Here is a 23,535-nt window from a genome sequence, read left to right as displayed (position 1 = left end):
GTGGGAGGTTTATTAAAAAAATACGTATATACAAAAAATGCATTTCAGCTTGGACGCCACAAGAGGTCACTAATATGTTTTACAATTAGGTCACTGCGTTATCACACTTTTTCTTTTGTCAAATAAACTTCATTCACTAATATTGCTCAGATAACACAAAATTTGTAGGTTATGTTGATTAAATAAATGACATGGTGGTGAAGCGCTGATATGAAATTTAAATATGACTGAATTACAAAGTCTGGACACCCCATCCCCTATTATAATTATTATTTGTAATATTATTGTTATTATTATTATGAAATTTTACAAATATTACCAAATTGTAGTTGATTGATTGACAGTTGACGATAGTTGAACTCTATCTGCATTTAATAAAAAGTGTGGCCGAATTGAGTGCATATTTCTGACAATCGAATATGTATTATGTATTTTTGTTTGAAACCCTGCATAGCCTGACATGGTGTCTTTGAGGGATGCTCTATTCTCACCCACTTTCCTTCGGTTTTAGACCCTGAGCAGGGTCGCCACAGCGAATGGACCCCTAATTACTCTGGCATATGTTTTACCAGCGATTGCAAATACACTCTCTCCAACACACACGCACACACACAAACACACGCACACACACACACACACACACACACACACACACACGGCATGTCGTTGGACTGTTGGAGAAAGCGGAGCACCCACACTCAAAAAAAAATCACACAGAAAGGCCCTTTAGCCCAACCAGGAACCAGCGACCTTCTAGCCGTCCTATACTCTTCATGTAAACTATTTAATGCATTTGGCCTACATGGGTAACACTACAAAAACAGACTATGAATAATGACGCATTAACATGTAAACTAGCTAAACACTACTTTATGATGAACTTTCATGAGCAGTTAAGAATGAGCTAATGATAATGTGCCCCTTCAAGTAAAGTGATGACTTAAAGATACATTAACAGGTCATGAGTTCATGTTAATTACATTTAGCTAAAACCTAAGTGTTAATTAACAAACACGAACTAAGTAATTAAGCTAGCCATCATGAGACTCATGTTGTAGTTCAAGTTAGCTCATGACAACTTCTCATTAGTTCATAATGAAGTAACGTTTAATTCACTTAGTATATATTATTATTATTCATGTACTGTTATTGTAAAGTTTTACCATATGTGTTCCTTCATTGCCGCTCTTTCCTCTTGCTCGTTCTTTCTCTTGCCTCGCCTCTTTCGATCGCCTCGCTCCAGGGAGTGCACCGGATATTATTGGGTAAAACCGAGTGCCAGGTCGTGCAGGTACTAAAATTAGCCAGAGATCAGTTATCAAGACTAAAAGATCCAGGATCTGTCTAATCATCTTCGATAATTTAAGCGAGGTATGAAAAATGGACTCCTGATCACACACATGTGTGTGTATATATATATATATATATATATATATATATATATATATATATATATATATATATATATATATATATATATATATATATATATATATGTACCCAGTACCAAAATGGCGGCTCTATTGGCGCATTCCTTTCAAAAGACAACAATAGTGTAGGCGACGTCTAGTCTAAATGTCTATGTTATGAACTGACTTAAACTATCTGTGCATTTCAATGAAAATAATGCACACCCTCCAGCCAATCAAAATCAAGTATATTCATTGTTTATTACCTGTGCTGGATCATCTACTAAATATGAGTATTTAGAATCCATAAGTTAATGCATAGTCATTTAGCTTCTTTTAAATTGTTGTTGCCATAGAAACATTTTGACAGTTAGAATCAGTCAATTGCCTCTTTTAAAAAGAACACCTTACCAGAAGACACTTACAATCCACTCATCCTGTGATCATCTGTAGAAGCATTGTCTGTAAGTTTATTTTCTGTTTGTATTTACATTTTATCTCAGATATTAATATCATGTACATAGATAACTATAGCTCATTGTATGTACATCTTTTTTTATATAGTTTCACTCGGTTTCAACATACTCAATGCGGCATGCAATAAAGCAGCATTCTCCCACAATCTCATGTGTTTGACAGAGTTTATCTGTCTGTCTAACTTTGGGAAGAGAGACACCAGAGTGAGGGCAGAACATTACCCTTTTATCTTATTTTAATTAAAAATAAGTACTAATATGGTGTCATGGTGGCGCAGTGGGTAGCAGGATCGCCTCACAGCAAGAAGGTTGCTGGTTTGAGCCCTGGCTGGGCCAGTTGGCATTTTTGTGTGGAGTTTGCATATTCCCCCGTGTTTGCGTGGTTTTCTCCGGGTGCTTCAGTTTCCCCCTCAAATTCAAACATATGCACTAGAGGTGAATTGGATAAGCTAAATGTCCGTAGTGTATTTGTGTGGGTGGGAGTGTATGGGTGTTTCCCAGTGATGGGTTACAGCTGGAAGGGCATCCGCTGCGTAAAACATATGCTGGATAAGTTGGCGGTTCATTCCGCTGTAGCAACCTCAGATTAATAAAGTGACTAAGCCAAAAAGAAAACAAATGATTGAATGAATAAGTATTAATATTTTATTTTTTTATTTTATTAAATTTTATATAATGTTAATTGATTTTATTTTTTATCACCAAAAACAGTTTATTGCATAATTTTTATTTAATCCTATTTTTTTTTAGATATTATTTAAATAATTAATTTTTCAAACAAATTGCGTTGCTTTAGCAATAGTCAGAAATGTATTTTTATTTTTAAATATAAAACTGTTTAATTATTTCAGTGTTTATGAATATCACTGAATTCATTTTGAAATTGATTTAACTTTATGTTTGAATGGTGTAATTCAATTGATTTTTAACAGACCTCTAAAAACAAAACAAATCAAGTCTACACTCAATAGCTCATCAGCTTTATTTACAATAATGAATTATTTTCACATGTACAAAGTATATTCAGACCCTGCATTAAATAATCAAACAGTTTTGATTTCCACAGAATATAAACATAATTTAAGTTAATAAATAAAACAAGCAATAAACAGTGCACAATTACCTTGCAGAGCCTGAACAGCTCATATATTTACAATCGCATCAAGTTCCCTACGCTTCTCTCCAAGCCTCCCAAAACATCAATGAAGGTGCTAGTTAAAAGTAATTTCCTCATGTACTCAGGATAACAGCAATAACAAATGACGTATGTGGTCTTCAAAAGCAAATACAGCTTTAAAATGATACATATGTTAAATATTTCAAAGAGCTGCGCGCATCTGGCTAATACAAGTTGCCAGCAGTCGGCCACTTCACATACGCAATGCAATGTTCAAAAGGAGAGAAGCACTTTGACCATAAGAAGGCTTTCTGGGGCCGCTTTATCATAGCAGGTCAGTGGTGATTCAAGAGATCCACCTGAAGTCGTCCAATCGTGTGGTTTATCATGGCGTCAGCATGCAGGCGGCCATCTTGCACGCCACAGCAGAAATGAGCGCCGCTCCTCGACCGCTGCCTTCTTCTGACTGGATGAAGGAAATTTCACAGTGAGGACTCAATTCCCACACAAGCTTATGGAAACGTTCCTTGAAACTGGCGAAAACAGGAAAACGCAGGTTAGTTGTGTTTATATTACATTGTGTTGACCCCTTTTAAAGGGTTCCTTGAATATGATTTTCTTTTTTACCTAAAGTTACTTTGTACTGTTGCTATTTGAGCATAGACAACATCTGCAAATTTACGACACTCAAAGTTCAATGCAAAGGGAGTTATTTCCTTTTTCATAGTTAACTTTTTAAAGCCTACAACAAATGAACCAATTTCTTCCTGTGTTTGTGACATCACAAACCTTAAATTGACATAAACCTAGCCTCTGGTTTGATGTTTCTGGTCAATTTGCACTCCGGGCTAGCAGACAAATCCTACCCCTTTTCCACTAGCATGAATTAAATGCAAGTCCAGAGCTATTACTATTGCTAGTTAAACAAGTGCTTTTCCATGAGCTAGAGAGCTGCCACAGAGCCAGATCTTACATTGCTAAGTACAGTTGAAGTCAGTATTATTACAGTCTCTGAATTATTAGCCCCCCTGTTTTTTCCCCAATTTCTGTTCAGCGAAGAGATGATTGTTTCAACACATTTCTAAACATAATAGTTTTAATAACTCATCTCTAATAACTGATTTATTTGATCTTTGCCATGATGACAGTAAATAATATTTAACTAGATATTTTAAGACACTTCTATACAGCTTAAAGTGACATTTAAAGGCTTAACTAGGTTAATTAGGGTAACTAGGCAGGTTAGGGTAATTAGGCAAGTTATTGTATAACGATGGTTTGTTCTGTAGACAGTCGAAAAAAAGATAAGCCTAAAGGGGCTAATAATTTTGACCTTAAAATAGTTCATAAAACTGCTTTTATTCTAGCCAAAATAAAACAAATAAGACTTTCTCCAGAATAAAAAATATTAACAGACATACTGTGAAAATTTCCTTGCTCTGTTAAACAACAATTGGGAACTATTTAAAAAAAAAAATTCAAAGGGGGGCTAATAATTCAGACTTCAACTGTATAAGCACATTTCGTTTTGTTGTGCTAATTTTGGGCAAAAAACAAAAATACCAAAAAAAGTATAAATATATGACTGTTAATTTTATAACAGCAGACGAATAAAAATCTAACATTATATATTACACATTATTACACTGATATCATCTCGTTTCACAAAAGGTAGCTCCATGCTAATCTCACAGAAAGCAGAACTAGCCACCATCTTAGAAACGGCATTAAATAATGCATCTCTTTGAGGTCAGAATTGTTCAGTCTGCCCTTAAATTAGTATGAAGAGGGAAACATCTTAATTTTGTATTAGCATTAGCATCGTGCTTAGCTGCTATTGCAGTCAAATGTATCTATTTATTTTTTGGTCATGGTAACCTCACTCCCAACCGATGAAGGTTCTTCTACAAGGACTTCCAGCAAAGCAATGTTTTGGTGCTTTTTATGAACCACTTTTCCTGGTGCAAAGTTAGTGTTTTGAATGTAAAAAATATCATTTTAAAATTAGATATGTGGTCTGAATCAGCAATCAAATTGTCATGATGGAAGAGGGTTGTCAAAACCCATTGCTTATCTCTGAGGGAGTGCCTTTATACTAACCGTTTTAGAAGAATGGGAAACAATGGTGTAGAATTCATTTTCAAAATATTTAAGGGCACCTATGGAGAAAAATCCACTTTTCAAGCTGTTTGAACAGTCATATGTGTAGGTATAGTGTATAGACCATCATATTGGGGTGATATAAACACACCCAGTGCTTTTTTTTTCAATTTAACAACATAAAAACGGTGAACCATTTAAAGAAATTTTGAGATCGACCGCAACTTGACATAGGAGTGCGATCCCCTTGCCCACCGAATTGATTGACATGCGCGCATTACCATATCCTCAGTTTGTTGTTTCACATCTGCCATTTTCAGCGGGTGAGTCAAAGCGATGACACCAAAGAAACACCCTTGCTCATTGGGCTCAACACAAGATCAACATTCACCACATAATCACTCTCATCGGCGCCATTGTTTGTAACTTTAGGTGGGTTTGCAAACGTGTACTTTTCATTGCGTCTTCCTTAAACTTTAGCCGTTTGCATTTCCCGCGTTCACAGAAGTTCCCAGTGATCTTACCTAGGTGCAGCTGGAAAGTGCGAGCATGTTGCCTCACGTGTGCGTCCCTCCATTGGAAATAACGAACTTGCCTTAAGCAGGTCGCACACCACGCAGCGCCATGCATTTTAGAATACTAAACATAGGTTTCTATCAGGGTACACACACTGGCACCGCAAGTTGGCGGCTGTCCGTGGCGCCCAGCCACGACTCGGGACACTGTTCATATTTTTGCCGCGCCACAGAGCGGCATCTGAACAGTTTCATTTTAAATAACATGCGAATGTGTGGGTCTGGTGTGCCGTGTCGCAGTTCTGAGCGGCGTATCTCGTGTGTGTTACCCTTTAGTTATGGCCTCAGTCAAAGTTAATTAAGTGTGTGTGGTTATTAGTCTCGGTGTACAAGCTCGGAACTTTAAACTAGCACACATTTGGCTGTAAAACTATACAAAGACACAAATGATTTTGTAATCTCTGCTTGGTCTGTGTCTGAGTCGTACATGTACGACTGAATGCTGGTCCTCTTACTCATGTTGCCTCTCACGGTCTGCCTGTCTGTTGCCATACACAAAGCGGGGAGCTCTTGGCTCCGCCCTCTTGTTAAGTTGGGCGGGAAGTCGAAAATAATTTTCATGTTAAGCAACACACCCCTAAAACAAAGACCTGTGTACACTCCCCCAAATTGACCCTTTTTTAATAAAAATCTGAATTATGTTTTGAACTGAACCTAAACTGGCACACTCAGAAGAACCATAATATTAATATTAAGTCTTAAAAAAGGTGGTTAACTAGGTGCCCTTTAAAAAAAAGGAAGCTCTTTAGAATAAATGATTGACCACTCTTTACACTTTACAGTTTACCCACAGTTTTTTTGTGCGTATGCCTTCCCACTACAACCCCCCCTCCTTTCTCATATTGTACTCACTGAGGGTGTAGTTTGTAGACAGATCCATCGACCCCCACAGTGATCTTGAGCTCCTCCTGACAGCGTCGCTCCCTCATGAGGTTAATGACGCCGGCGAGTCCTGCCCCGCACAGGTGAGCCGCTCGTGTTGACACACTCTCACATGCCAGACGGACAATATCACAGTCCAGCTCCGACGGCAGGATTCCCAGACAACTGAGAATGTTGTAGATCTGCTTTCTGTCCCCTGTATCACTGATGTTAAAAAAATAAATAAATCTAATTAAATGTGGATTGAGGTACACACTTAAAGGAATAGTTCACCTAAAAATGAAAGATCCGTCATCATTTATTCTCTACCAACTTGTTTCAAACCTTTGTTTTCTAGTTCGGTTGAACACAAAAGAGAACATTTTGCTGGTAGCCATTGACATACAAGGTAGGAAAAACAATGACTACAGGTTATCAGCATTCTTCAAAATATCTTCCTTTTTCATTCAATAATACAAAGAAACTCATAAAGGAGAGTAAATGATTCAAATGAATCATTTTTGGGTGAACTATCCCATTAAGCTTTTATGTAAATTTAGATTCTCTTGCTTAAACAAACAAGTTGCGCAGATTAAATCATATTTCCACTGATTTTGGCATTTACCTTGTGAAAAAATTGTACATTCTGCATAAATGTAGCAGTATAACTTATTATAGATACAAAAAGTGTGAAATTTTAAGCCATTAGTTTCATTTAAATTGACAACATTAATGTATAAAAAAATATTTAGCTCTTTTGAAACGTTTTAATACAGATTAAAATGTTTTCAAAACACATGAAAAATGACTGAAAATGCTGCATTCTGCATGCCAGGCCAGTAGGTGGTGATGTCTTTTTGTAAATATAAACGCTACAATCTAGGAGAAACTTATGCGAAATAGAACATGTTTAGCATTCTTATACTTCATGTTAAAGAGTCATAATTTAACTGAACATATTTATGATTATATTTAATTTATATATAGCTATAAATTATACATATAATCACACTGCAAAAAAAAAAAGAAGCTTTTCTTACTTGGATTGTTTCTAGTCCAAATATCAAAAGCAAAATTATCTGCCAATAGGGTGTGCAAAAATAATAATAAAATAGTAAATTAAAATATAAAATAATAAAAAAGATTATTTTGCTAGTTTTAAAGAAAAACCTTTGACATAATATTTCTTAAAACAAGACGATATGTTTTGCTGGTCTAGAAAATGTAATTTTTTTTATGGATTTTTAGATATTTGGGCTCGAAAAGCTTTGTTTGCAGTGTAAATAGAGTGTTTTATTGCATTTGATAAGCATTTGAGAGACTGTAAAGGAAATGGATTGCAGAATGGCCCCAGTTTAAGCATGTTTATGCAAATTAAGCTTGTGCACCTGGTCGCTCATTTAAACAACTCCATATTCATCAAAACAAGGTTAAGAATGAATTCATGAGTTGTCAGTTTGGTACATACACATGTAAAAATCCAGGGGTGTAGCGGACATTTTAAAAGTGGGTGAGACAGCTGTATGAGATCCAAAAGTTTTTGTTCATATAATTATGAATCACCTGTTTCTAAATTGTCTGTCTCTAAAAGTGAGGGGGATGTATCCCCCCCCCCGATTGCTACACCCCTGTGAAAATCTAGTCAATGAGCTTTCCAGGAGCTCAGTCGTACCTTTCAATCTGGGAGACAAAGCGTGTTTCAAAAGCTCCTCGTGTTTTTAGCAGGTCTGAGGCTTCGCCGTTGAACAGCAGATCTTCATTCACCAGTTTGAGCAGCACAAGACGCACAAGCTCACCCATGTACTTCCCACCAATCAGCTTCTCATACCTAGAAGACAAAAATGTACAGTTTAAGACTGAATTATTAGCCCCCCTGTGTATTTTTCCCCAATTTCTGTTTAAAGGGAGAAGATTTCTAAACACATTTCTAAACATAATAGTTGGACTAACTATTCTAATAACTGATTTCTTTTATCTCTGCAATGATACATAATGTTTTACTAGATATTTTTTAAGTATTCAGCCCAAAGTTAATTTTAAAGGCTTTACTAGATTAATTAGGCAAGTTAGGGTAATTAGGCAAGTCATTGCCTAATAACAATATAACAATGTTTTGTTCTGTAGACGATAGAAAAAAAATATTGCTTAAGGGGGTTAATAATATCGACCATAAAATGTTTTTGTTTTTTTTATTAAAACTGCTTTTATTCTAGCTAAAATAAAACAAGACTTCTCCAGAAGAAAAACATATTATATTAAATACTGTTCACAGGAGGGCTAATAATTCTGACTCCAAGCGTACATATTAGATCAGTCATCCTCAGCTAAAACACCGACAGCTAGAAATACAGATGGCCAGCGGTGACGTGGACAGAGGAGCGGCCCATTGAGCTCTGTACATTCTAGCATCCACTGTAAATAACCATTAGCAGAGCAGCTTCGCTAATGATCTGCTTCCCTGGCCATTAATCCAGCCGTGAGTATTCCTGCACTGACGTGGCTGCCGTCAGTCGCTCCACATGTACAGAAAAACAAGCCCTGTCGCCTGGACAGCACATAAGAGCTCCGGCTAACAAGCTCTTCCTGAACGTGGAAGCAAACGTGTGAGCAAATCGGATTCAAACTTTGATCAAACTGAGGTAAAATAATATCTGCTTGAGATATTAATATTATAATATTATATATTGCTTGAGTTTTAAAACATAATAATAATACAAATTTTGAAATTATAATCTAGATTAGTGTTTCCTAATGTCGGGGTTGCTATCCCCACAGATTAATGAGGGGTACGTCACTAAAAAGGGCTACAAGTATAGGAATAAAGCAGATTTAAATAAGTAAGTAAATCTGAATTTGAATCTCAGGTTATCAAACTAGTCACAGTGGCTTCTATTTTGTTTAGATTTTTTAAAATAATTATATGAGTTCAGTGGAAGTAAGCAGTAATTCATATTTTTTTTCATCTCATAATTTTCCTTAAACGGATAGTTATGAGTTAAAGAGATTTTTACCCCCCACCATCCCCCCCCCCCCCCCCCCCACACACACACACACACAAAAAAAAATACTCATTATTTACTTAGTCTAAAGTGTTTCCAAGCCTTTATCAGTCTTTTATTCTGTTTAATTTTGAAGAAAGCCAAAAGCCTGTAACCATTGACTTCAATAGTGGGAACAACAAATACTGAGGGAGTCAATGTTTACAGGTTTCAAACATTCTTCAAAATATCTCCTTTTGTCTTCAACTGAAAAAATAAACTCCGTTTTGGAACAATTAAAGGGTGAGTAAATGATGACAACTGTCCCTTTAAGACTAATCCTAATTTTTTATTTATTTCCGGAGTTATATCCACATATGTTTTCAGTGGTATCACTTTTATAATATAATATTTTTCTTTCATTGTTTTCCACCCCAAATTTTAAAATACGATTATTTTGCATTCCCACTCACAGCTGATGTCCAGGGTTGAGTGACGTCTCATCGATAACGCGGTCGTATTCCAGCCGGAAATCCTCCAGTTCACTGTTGTCCCCAAACGCCCCCCATTCCGTGTTCACACACATCCGGCCCTCCTCTCCTTCAACCAGCTCCACCTTACGCATCTCCTCCATATAACACGCATTGCAGCCCGTACCTGAGAGAGAAATGTGGACACAATGAATACACTGCAGGTGAATGGAGTAAACAAATAAACCAATTAATACCAGCCCAGTTGACTGAATACATTAAGCCAGGGGTTCCCAAAGTTTTCAACCCGCGACGCCTAAAATAACAATGCCAGTAACTCGTGACCCCTAATATCCTCTGAGGTGGTTATAAATATACAATCCTTGCACTCAATGGTGCATACAACACCAATAAGCTCAAGTCTATTCTTCATTTTATTTGGGAGAACGCCACTCCATGTTCATCCTTCATGTTCAGTTGTGGCCTGTATTTATTTTTAATCTATAAGAGTGCCATAAAGCTTTTTGAAAGTTTAATCTAGCAAGTGCCATGAAATCAATCTGCTGCAAATGACCCTATTGCTGTATCTTTAATCTAGTGCAATGACCCCAGGGGTCTTTAAAAAAAATTGTTATGTTGTTTTGTTTTTATGTAACTATTAACTGCTATTTTTTATCTTCTGTAGGTTATCGATAAATAAAGCGACTAAGCCCTAAATGAATGTATGAATTAAAAGTTATCTATAAAATATGATAATTCTAATAGTTTAATCAAATTAATTTGGTTTTAGGAAATAACCTAGCGACCCCCGCCCCTCATTATCCCACAACCCCCACTTTGGGAACCGCTGCATTAAGCTAATGCAACGTTTTTTGTATTATAGGCTTTCTTAAAATAGATTTACATATGAAAACTTAGGACTGCTTCTTAAAATTGGCACTATTTTGTTCTTTAGATCAGTGGTCTCAAACTCAATTCCTGGAGGGCTACAGCTCTGCACATTTCAGCTCCAACCACCTCCAACTCACACCTGCTTAATAATCTCTACTAGTCTTGAACACCTTGACTAGTTGGATCAGCTGTGTTTGATTAGGGTTGAAGCAAAACTGAGCAGAGCTGCGGCCCTCCAGGAATCGAGTTTGAGACCTATGCTTTAGAGCAGGGGTGGGCAAACTCGGTCCTGGAGGGCCGGTGTCCTGCACAGATTAGCTCTAACACTAATTAAACACACCTGAATATGCTAATCAGTGTTTTCAAAAGCACTAGAAATCTATAAGCAGGTGTGTTTGATTAGAGTTGGAGCTATGCAGAACACCGGCCCTCCAGGACCGAGTTTGCCCACCCCTGCTTTAGAGTAAAAGAGAGGATTTGAAGGACATCTTCATTATTCAGAAAATACTACACATATTTTGTTTTGTTGAATCTCTCTGTGTACAAACCTTCATGTTATAGATATAAAGTGGTAATGGTAAATGCTGGTGTACGTAAAGTAAGAGCTGATGATATTATGAGATTTGTGGCTCATTGGAGGGGGGAAATTATTTTAGGAAAATAGTTTAAGGAAAAAAAATCTTACTTAGAGTTTTTGTCTTGTTTCTAGTCCAGATATAAAAAAAAATCTTAAATTAAGAAGCATTTTCTAGACAATAAAAAATATTGTCTTGTTTCCAGAAATATTAAGTCAAAATTAAGTGAGTTTTATCTTTTCCTACAAAATAAACTTGTTTTTGATTCAAAATAACTCTTGGTTGGCTCGTTTTGAGGGTAAACTCACTTAATTTTCACATATTATTTCTGGAAACGAGAATATTTTGTGCTTCTTAACTTAAGAAGTCTTTAGATATTTGTATTAGAAATCAGACACAAAGTTGTTAATGAGACAATCTTTTTTTGTTTGTTTGTTTGTTTACTAACACATATTGATAAAGTATGACAGTAGAAACACCTAAAAGTATATTTGTCTGTTTTCCTGGCACAAAAACCACCCTGAATCTAAAACAGGTGCATGAAAAACAGTTTTTGTCTACAGATGTCTCCTCTAAAAGCTTCAGGTATATTACTTTATTGCTGTTTTTTTCCCCCAGTGGTTGTTAAAATATTCCATCTACCTGTTGTAAAGTTTATATCCAGGCTGTAATTATATTGACATGGCTGTAAGTGTGTGTTTGTGCTCACTCTTACCTACTATCATGCCGACTTCACAGCTGCGGTCTTCATAGTAGCAGGAGATCATGGTGGCTACTGTGTCATTGACCATGGCCACCACATCCATTTCAAAGTCCTAAAGCAAGAAATATTCATTACTTTTATAGGTTCGTTCTGAAAACCTTTTATAATGAGCTTTTAAGGTGTCTGATGTTCATCTGGTTTAAGAGCAGCTTTTCATTTTCCTTTCTAACCTTTCATTATCATTTAGAAGATATCCTAGAGCAGAGTTTGTGCTGGATGGTAAATGATGCATACTAACCCCTCGTCTTTTAATGGCATCTCTCAGAAGACCCACAACATTGTTGCCTTCAGCCCCAGAAGCCTTGAAGCCTTTAGTCCAGTTCAGAAGAATCCCCTGTAATGAATGAAGAGCAAATCAGGATTACAATATTGGAAAATACACCAATCCACATATTCATAAGTCAGCTACACTTCATAATGAGGTAATCACTGTAAAAAAAAATGTTAAGGCAACCCAAAGTTGACCCAAAGTGCAGACAAGTGCAGTACTTGGGTTAAAAGTTGTTACTGTAAAAAAAAAGTTGACAACTTAAAATTGTAAGGCAACTTGATTCAAAGCTTTTTGAGTTGACTCAACTTAAATCGAGGTAAGTTCTTGCGAAAATGCAGTACTTGGGTTAAAAGTTGAGGCAACTAAAAGAAAACAGCAAGTTGCCTTACAATTTTAAGTAAGGTCAACTTATTTTGTTTACATTGTGCCACAACTAAACAAAAATACAATCATTTATTTATTTATTTATTTATTTATTTATTTATTACAACATATTTCAGTTTTTCTATTTTCACGAAAGCCAAAAAAATCAGGCATAATTTATTCCTGAAAACAGGGCTTGGTAAATATTGTAGCAACATTGAGAAAAGTTTGGATGAATTCATCAAAATACTGTTCATTCATTCGTTCATTCATTTAACCATTCATTTATTTATTTAATTTATTTAAAAAAAAAGAATAAGCAAATATTTATAGCAGACAACATTTTCGATGAATTAATCAAAGTTCTGCCATACTCATAATCAAATTACATATATTTATACATTTATTTATTGTTTATTTATTATTATTGTATTTATTTATTATTATTATTATTTACCATTCATTTTTATCATTATTTCTTATTTATTTATTTAAGTTAGACAGGTTTGCATAAAAATGAAGTCCAAAGAGAAAAACAAAGCAATAGAACAAAAGTAGAAAATAATTATTATTACAGAAAACGGTAATTTAAAAATAGGAATTTGGAGAAAAATAAAACTAATTTCGTAGCTCTAATATATTATTTTATATTCAGTAAGTTACTTTATATAAATTTTTTTGTATGACATTTACCAACTATTTCTGAATAAAAATTCTCTCTACATCATTTATTATTATTATTTTTATTATTATTATTATTATTATTTTTTTTTTATTATTATTTTTTTTTTTGCAGTGACATTTGTGACAGCATCAGTGTGCATCAATAAACCTTAAGAGGTTCACGTTTGCACAAAATCAGGACACTGACCTTGTCCAAATCCTCATGACGCACTGGAAAAGAGAAGGTGAATCCCAGTGGAAGCTTCTTGTGTTTGAGATTATGTTTGTCCAGGAAGTCAGATATGCAGCCAGCAATGTAATCAAACAACTAGATGAAGAGAACACATGATATATTGAAAACAATGTGACTTCATTGTCAGAATATATGTATTTGACATGAATGTTTAAGGAAACTCTTTAAAATAAATGTTTGTTATTGGTTGTATTCACAAGGATGAAGAACTTTTAACATCCACAACATATTTTCATTCCACGAAAGAGTCTTTATAGTGAAAAAAGTTTATTAAAATGACTAAAATGATCTAATAAATGTTTCCTTAAAGAACTGTTTACTGAAAAGTGGTTATATTATGGCATAACTGAAATATTGCATGTCTTGCATGTGTGTGTTTTTATTTTTATTAATCTCACCATTTCAGCTGTGCCGGTCATGGTGTCTTCAGGGATGGAGTACATGTGATGTTTGGTTTCCACCTTCCAGCCTCGCTCTTCATCCTCACCCACTTTCACCAGCATCACTCGAAAGTTTGTCCCTCCAAGATCCAGTGCCAGGAAATCACCAACCTCTGAGATGAGTCACATGAATCAGAATCAGCAACATTATGACTCATACCAATCAACAGACCATTCCAGGAAAATGGTAGATCATTGGAGTTTCCATTAGTGCACCCATCTATTTATTTACATTAACCAACCGAATAAGAATTGTTATTGTTTTATGCCACTTAAAGAGACAGTTAATCTAATTTTATTGTTTGTTTTATTAAGGTTAGGGTTAGATTATACATTTTAATTTCTGAATTGAATTTATTTCATTGTTTTAGTAAATGAAGAAAAATCCTCTCTTCGTTTAGTAATAAACCAACAAAACAAGATACCTTTTTCCAACATAATACTAATTATGTGTTACATACGCAAATAAACAAATATGTACAGTATTTATATACACATGTAGTAAGAATATATATATATATATATATATATATATATATATATATATATATATATATATATATATATATATATATATATATATATATATATATATATATATACAGTTGAAGTCCGAATTATTATTATTATTATTAGAAATTTTTGTTCTTTTTTAAATATTTCCCTAATGATATTTAACAGAGCCAGGTAGGAAATTTTCACAGTATGTCTGATAATATTTTTTCTTCTGGAGAAAGAAATAAAGTTTGTTTTATTTGGGCTAGAATAAAAGCAGTTGTACATTTTTTTAAAATGATTTTTAAGGTCAAAATTATTAGCCCCTTTAAGCTATATTTTTTTCCGATAGTCTACAGAACAAACCATCAGAACCATCTTGCCTAATTACCCTGTCCTGCCAAGTTAACTTAATTAACCTAGTTAAGACTTTAAATGTCACTTTAAGCTTTATAGAAGTCTCTTGAAAAATATCTAGTCAAATATTATTTACTGTCATCATGGCAAAGATAAAATAAATCAGTTATTAGAAATGAGTTATTAAAACTATTATGTTTAGACATGTGTTGAAAAAATCTCTCCGTTAAGCAGAAATTGGAGTAAAAAATAAACAGGGGGGCTAATAATTCAGGGGGGCTAATAATTCTGACTTCAACTGTATGAGCAAAAAAAAAAAGCAAACTTCCAAACTTGTGTGATTTTCTAAATGTTTCTGAATTTATTTTGGAATAAAAAAGTCTGATTTTGTTCATACAAAGTAAGTCATTGGGCTCCAATTTTATTTTGACTATTACCATATAAACAAAAAGCTAAAACACTATTAAAACATTTATGTCATAAAAATCATGTATACTTTGACATGAGCATATAATAACAACATTAAATGCAAAATATTATACTTAAACATTACGTTATCAGTGAAACAAATAAAACAATATATTTTATTATTGTTATAATATATCTTCTATGATTAAAATATAAAATGCCTCATATAAATTATACTAACATACGTACAACCAGTCAATCAATGCATAAACTTTTGTTTGATCTGACTGTTTAAAATAAGGGATCAAGGATAGTCATTTTGGGTCCCTAAACAAAACTTTTCACTAAATAATTCTTAAAGTAACCGCGTTGTACTTGCCACGAAGAACATCTTCCAGCATAAAGAGCCTTTACTGCAATGTTAAGTTCAAAGTGCTTCATAGAACTGTTGATCACTATGAACATCCTTTATTTTACACACAAAAAATTGAGTTTTTCTACCTATTTAAAATGAGTTGAAACAACACAATTATTGAGATTTTTTTGTCACAACTTAATTGTTTTATGTTCAATCCACTTAAATTTGTTAAGTTAACTTAATCGATTTGTGTTGGGTGGAAGGAATTGTGACCCTGCATTTTTTACAGTGTACACTATAAAAAATGCAGGGATCCACACAACTCCATGTTGTTCCAACACAAATAGATTAAGTTAACTTAAAAAATGTATTGTTTTTACAAATTTAAGTGGATTAAACATAAAATAATTACGTTGTCCACAAAAAAATCTCTCAAATTATATAGATTCAGCTAATAAGTAGTTTGAACAGGCAGCAAAAATAATATTTGAAGCATAAGATTACACTATCCAGCGTGAGGATCAGAACTCTTACCGGAGCCTTCAGGTGTAGATCGGACATAAGTGGGCAGCATTTTGACACTGGCTTCATCATGTGTCTCCACACGCAGTCCTCTCTCCATCTCTCTCCGCATTCGCCTCATCACCTCCTCCAGCTCTTCTTTACTCAGCACAAACTCAGACAGAATTTGGTCCACCTGTAGAACATGTCATAAAGGGATATATTAACACAAAGCCACACTGAAACAAATCCTGGTTCATTTGATTTACTCAATTTTTCAAGGTAAGTGGCTGCAAACAATTTATATGGGCTGAATTTAAACAAACAAATTCAATGTAGTAATGTTCAACCTAATTTGTTTGTTCAAATTCAGTCCAAATAAATTGTTAGCAACCACTTACCTTCAAAATATGTAGTAAATCCAATGAATCGTTTTTATTCAGTGCATCACATGATCTCAAAATCCATTTGTTGCACTTAAAGTGAATGAAAGATGAGCTAAAAGTGTCCCTAAAGTCTCTAGACTGAATTAGTTTTCTTTTGTTTGTGTCTCTTACCATGAGGATTTTCTCCAGTACTGACTCAAAGTCGCTCGGTATCCTCTGTCTACGGGCTGAAGTAAGACACGGCATCTTTCTGGTCTCTTGAAACTATTGTTGGATGAATACTGATTTGCTAAAGTTTGAATGTGTTTGAGGTGCTTGGAGATGCTCAGCTCTTTTTATGCTGCGCTGGAGGAGGTGGAGAGGTGTGGTCAGTGAGATCAATGCCCTCTGTGTCCACACACACACACACTCTTGATTAAACATACACACTCACACACACATTTAATCTCACCCGTCGCCTTGGAAACCAGGCTGTCAAGGCCACTCTGCACGATCACGCGCTTCACTACGAACATGACCTTATCTTTACCTCCTCAATACATTTCAACTATTTTTATATTATGATTATTATTTTACAAACACAAGTGTCACAAGTATTATTATTATTGTTTTATTATTATTAATATTAATATTCTGGTTGTTGTTGTTGTTGTTGTTATTATTTTACTTTAGTTACAAGAAAACAGATGTGTGAGAATTGTTCTTGGTGTTTCAGCTATAGCAGACATTGGTGCTTGCCACTACAGTTGTTCTTGAAATTCTTGCGTGTTTTATTGCAGTTTTCCTCAGTTTTGCTGTAAGGTTTTGTTGCTTTGTTTACCCATGCTGTTGTTGTTTGTTGTTGTGGTTACCTAATTACACCTGTTCCTTGTTTTAGTTTCTAGTGTCTAGTTTCTTGTCTTGATAAGTTAAACCTAATGTTGTCTTTATTTGTGATAATCTTTGATCAACGTGTTTCTGAGTTCCTCTGTTCTGATCCTGCAACTCAGGATAAAGAACTCTGTTATGATAAAGATCTGGAAATCTTTATTGATTCTGTTATTATGATATGGTAAATTATTACATACATAAATTATATACTTTCAAAATAATCTTCAATAAGCCAACCAAGATATTCAGGAGATCAGAGGAAAGATATAAACACTATATTATATTATATTATATTATATTATATTATATTATATTATATTATATTATATTATATTATATTATATTATATTATATTATATTATATTATATTATATTATATTATATTAGTTATATTATATGAATTATAATATATTTATTATATTATATTAATTATATTATATTATATTAGTTATATTATATTTATTATATTATATTAGTTATATTATATGAATTATAATATATTTATTATATTATATTATATTAATTATATTATATTAATTATAATATATTTATTATATTATATTATATTATATTATATTATATTATATTATATTTATTATATTATATTATATTATATTATATTATATTATATTATATTATATTAGTTATATTATATTAATTATAATATTTATTATATTATATTATATTATATTATATTATATTATATTTATTATATTATATTATATTATATTATATTATATTATATTATATTATATTATATTATATTATATTATATTAGTTATATTATATTAATTATAATATTTTATTATATTATATTATATTATATTATATTATATTTATTATATTATATTATATTATATTATATTATATTATATTATATTTATTATATTATATTATATTATATTATATTTATTATATTATATTATATTATATTATATTATATTATATTATATTATATTTATTATATTATATTATATTATATTATATTATATTATATTATATTATATTTTATTATATTATATTATATTATATTATATTATATTATATTATATTATATTTATTATATTATATTATATTATATTATATTATATTATATTTTATTATATTATATTATATTATATTATATTATATTATATTATATTTATTATATTATATTATATTATATTATATTATATTATATTATATTATATTATATTATATTATATTTTTAATTTCTTTTGTAACGCTATTTCAGGAGTTTGATTATAAAATTGTGATTTAGGTTACTTTCAAAAATAGCTATTGAACTTTTGTCCCTCACTAAATATAGACAGCTTAGTTTGCACAGAGCATAGATTTTTTCCCAAAATAGGTTTACAGGAATGTGAAGTGAGGGAAAGTCCAAAAATCATCAGGTTTATTGCACTCTGAAGAGTTGCCTAAGTGTTCAGACAGGGGTAAAGATATTACATGATAATATACAAGTCTGCAAATGAGATTATAGAAAGATCCTAAATTAATCTCTTCATAAAATAATAATAATTTATATTATTTGAAATAGGTAATGAGTGGATAAAATCATTGCAACATAAAAAAAAAGATTTTGCAATTTTATTTTACCACCCCAAATCAGAAATTGTTGAACAGTATGGAGAACGCAAGTAAAGAAAGTAAGTAAGTAATTCCTAAATTGACTTTCACTTGTATTTCATGCAGACAATGAAACAAACATTATTTAATGTGTTCCTTATGTTTTCATAGTTTTTCAAAATAAACACGTACTCCAATTTTGGTTCTTGCAACACATTTCAAAAAAAGTTGCAACAGTAAAACTTTTCCCAATTTGTATTGTTTCCTTTCTTTTTCACAAAACTTAAAAGACATTTAGGGACTAAAGACAACAAGTGACGAGGTGTTTCAGGTGTAGTTTTGTCCCATTCTTCCTACAAACTAGTCTTATGGTGGGCAACAGTACGGGGTCTTCATTGTCGCATTTTGCGCTTGAGAATGTGCCACACAATCTCTATTGGAGACAGCTCGGGACTGCAGACTTTCTCCACAGCCAGAATGTGTGCATAATGTGGTTTTGCATTGTCTTGTTGAAATTTGCATGGGTGTCCCTGGAAAAGAAGACAGCATATTGTGCTCCAAAATCTCTATGTACTTTCCAGCATTAATGGTGTCATCACAGAAGTGCCTGGCTTTAGGACTTTGGTTGCTGGTAACAGTTTGAATGTCCGGAGCCAACGGTGTCAATTTCTCCCCAAAAATACCTGAAATACTGATTTATCTGACCACAGTATACCTACAGTTCACTGTGTGATGGTCCATCCCAGATGCCTCCGAGCCCAGAGTAGTCGACGGTGTTTCTAGACACTGTTAACATTGGGCTTCCTTTTGGTACAGTACAGATTTAAGTGCCATTTGTGGTTGTAACTATGAATTGTGATACTTGACAAAGGTTTGCCAAAGTAGTCCTGAGCCCATATGGTGATATCGCTTATAAATTAATGATGATTCTTGACGCAGTGCCGCCTGAGGGATCGGAGATCACGGTTGTTCAGTTTAGACTTGCGTCCTTGTCCTTTATGCACTAAAATTCCTCTAGATTCCTTGAATCTTTTAATTATGTTATGCACTATTGAGTAACATTGTTTTTAGACATTTTAATAATTTTCTCACATATTTGTTGGTAAACTGGCGATCCTCAGCCCATCTTTGCTCCTAAAGGACTAGCCCTTTCTTGGATGCTGCTTTTATACCAGATCATATTACAATCACGTATTGACATCACCTGTTTCAAATCATATCATTTACCTGATTACTAGCCCTAAATTGCTCCTGCCCCAACTTTTTTAAAGATGTGTTGCAAGAATCAAAATTGGAATATGTGTTTATTAAAAATAAAATAAAAATCATAAGGAACACATTAAATAATGTTTGTTGTATTGTCTGCAATGAAGTCATTTTTAGAAATCACTTCCTTCTTTTTTTATTTGTGTTTCCATGCTGTCTTTTTTATTTGGGGTTGTAAAAGAACTAAAATGATGGAAGTTTTATTACAAACTAATATTAACTTTCATAGAATTATGGTTTTGAAAATGTGTCTCTGCAGCCCTGGTGAGCTGTGTGTTAAAATACTGATAACAGGTGTTGTTAGGTATTGATTGTGAACATGACCCAAATTTCTCATTCACATGTGTAACTCTAGATAGATCCTAGTGTTACATCATACAGCTACATTATAGAGAATTAAGCACTTCAAGCATTGCTGTGGAAAGCGTATTTCTGTTTTGCCATAACAAAACAAGTTCCATGAAGAAACATTCTTCTTATTAATAATCTTATTATATTTGTGTTATACGTAAAGAAACTAAAGTTACATTAAGTACACAAGTAAATAATTTATAAATTCCCAGTGACATTTTCACTTACTTTTCTGATGTTCTAATTAGATTTCAGCTCTCATTCAATTCAATTATTGACAAATCATCACCTTGGAATTATAAGGTTTTGAAGGATCTGCATTCTGAAGGATTTTGAGATATTGAGCTTCAAAGTTTTTGCATTCCATAGCAAACAGTATGTTTGTAACACTTGTTTTTTTTAAATAAAAAGTCTTAAAATGTAAACAACTTATAAAAAACATCCCAAAATGTAAATAAGTTGTAATTTAATAAGAATATGTCAATAACTCAATTTTGACAAAAATGTCAGATAGAATCTTATAATTCTAAGGTGACGAAATATCTTGATTCTTAATCAATTCAACGAATACAGATTTTATAAAAAAATAATAGTGAATATAAGTTTACAAATTGTGACTTACTGGAAACAAATTAAGAACCACAGACCTAAATATTAAGCTCTTCACATACATTAAACAGAAATACAAGCTGTCACTGAGGTGAGGTGAGGGAGGTAATGCTGCTATATTCAGTGTTGGGGAAGGTTACTTTTGAAAGTAGTGCATTACAATATTGAGTTACTCCCCAAAAAAGTTACTTTAAAGTTTAGTTACTTTTTATGGAAAGTAATCCTTTATATTGCTTTTGAGTTACTTTTGCGTAACTTTTCCTTACCTGGCTAAACTCTTTCAGAACTTGCAGGTGTTTTTTCACCTTTTTTTATCGAGATGCTCTGCGTTTAACAGCCACCTCTAGAACCTGCACCTTCATTTTACTTTAAAAAAAGTAGAATAAAATGTGATTTTGAGAATTTTCTGAGCCCAGAGCTTTACATGCTGTATCCAGATTAATAAAGCATGTAAAGTAAAGTGTTTGCTACTTTTGTACGTTGTCAGTGGCTGCACCTCCTCATCAATAAAAGCAATAACCATTTTTTTTTAGTTTAGTCGAATGAATTGTTTTACCTGAAGAACATGAACTGATGTCAATCATTTGTTGTTTAGCTGGAGGTGGGGTGCGGGTATAGTGCTTTGCATCCAGTTTTTTTTTTTTTCTTTTTTTCTCGATGTCGTGTTTCTTGCAGTTGTCAAGAGTTTTATTTACACATAATCTACACTCACAACAATCCCCTTCTTTTCTTCGATGAGTTCAAAATAACAAGAATCCATAGCAAAAATGTAAGTCTCCGGCCTGTCATTGTTTCTGTTTCTGATTGTCTGTAGCGATGATGGGCGATTCCGAATTAATTTTTTAACCGGTGTCCTGACATTTTATCCTACCCATCAGATTATGCTACCAACATTGTATTTGAATGGTTCTGGGGTTGGGGTTGGGGATTAGGTAGGTTAGGGCGATATTACAAATTCATATCACACTACTCCACATTACAATTTACACTGGTAGCAAAATCTGATGGGCAGCATATTGCGTCATCCAAATGTGCTACCTACAATGTGCTACCTACAATGTAAAACATTTGCTTCTTCAGTAAGTGCTATTATTCAGATACCCCATCTAACTCAAAATAAACCAATATTTTGAGTTATTCAGTTACTAGAACAGTACACTGCTGTGAAAAACGAGACCTGTAGATCATGATGAGTGCGAGACGACTGTCTGTTTCCTCGCAGCACGATCTCTCATTGAGTGTGTGATTCAACCTGACTACGTTTTTATTCCGCACTATATTTTTAAAAGCCAATTAAGCAAGGTAAAAAGTAACTCTCATTACATTTTTTAAAAGTAACTAAAATAATATGACTTATTTATAAAAAAGTAATGTGTTACTTTACTCGTTACTTTAGAAAAGCAGTATTATTACATAACGCACGTTACTTATAACACGTTACCGCCAACACTGTCCATATTACATAAAATCAAATATCCCTTCAAGAAGCTATTCAAAGCATATAAAGCATAAGGCTATGTGAGAACTTTTAAGTATGAATTACTTTTTATTCCCAGCAATTTGCTGAACTTTTGTAAACATACTCATATCTCGATGATAAGATGCTTTATTTACAGCTGTTTTCTCACTGCTGTCATTTTTCACAGCAGATAGGGACTGAAAGTCACTATATTAATGTGGAAGTATTTCCATCTTCTTTTTACCTGTCTAAGCAAAGAACTACAAATCTTTCAGCTATCATTTCCTGACACCGAATCACATCAGTGAAGTATATATTAAAGGTGCTATAGAATGAAAATAAGGACAAAATCCCAGTGTAAAAAGGCCAATCGAAACAAAACACAGACTGTGTGTGTGTCTGTGTGTCTGTGTGTGAGCATCAGGCCCTGACATGAGCTGTTGAAGCATCAGACCAGAGCTCATTAACATTCCAAATATGTCAGTATTTAGTATACTTATTTTGTCAGTTAATCCAAAAATGGCCAAAACCAACAATATTGGGGTCATTTTTTATGTTGGAGACCTGGAGATTCTGGAGATTCTATTCAGATATCAGAGAACAATTTAACATACTGTATCAATGCCTTCTATGGCACCTACTATATGTTGAATGTTCAGAAATCTGTGGATTATAAAACATTAGAACTTTCAATATGATAA

The 23,535-nt window shown here is 33.1% G+C and overlaps 1 protein-coding gene across 1 annotated transcript; it reads right to left on the bottom strand.

Annotated features, from left to right (window-relative positions):
- Positions 1-2,844: 2,844 nt before the first annotated feature.
- Positions 2,845-17,027, bottom strand: gck (glucokinase (hexokinase 4)). Its single transcript, XM_056463370.1, has 10 exons — positions 16,882-17,027; positions 16,358-16,520; positions 14,164-14,318; positions 13,721-13,840; positions 12,454-12,549; positions 12,168-12,267; positions 9,990-10,173; positions 8,211-8,366; positions 6,530-6,763; positions 2,845-3,535 (listed from the first exon to the last, which is right to left on the bottom strand). Exons 1-10 carry the CDS (start codon positions 16,954-16,956, stop codon positions 3,388-3,390), a joined length of 1,431 nt encoding a protein of 476 aa, XP_056319345.1. The 5' UTR covers positions 16,957-17,027; the 3' UTR covers positions 2,845-3,387.
- Positions 17,028-23,535: the final 6,508 nt, after the last annotated feature.

The sequence above is a fragment of the Danio aesculapii genome, chromosome 8 (genome assembly GCF_903798145.1).
Source record: "Danio aesculapii chromosome 8, fDanAes4.1, whole genome shotgun sequence".
Taxonomy (NCBI): domain Eukaryota; kingdom Metazoa; phylum Chordata; class Actinopteri; order Cypriniformes; family Danionidae; genus Danio; species Danio aesculapii.
This window is presented reverse-complemented; position numbering and strand designations above follow the sequence as displayed.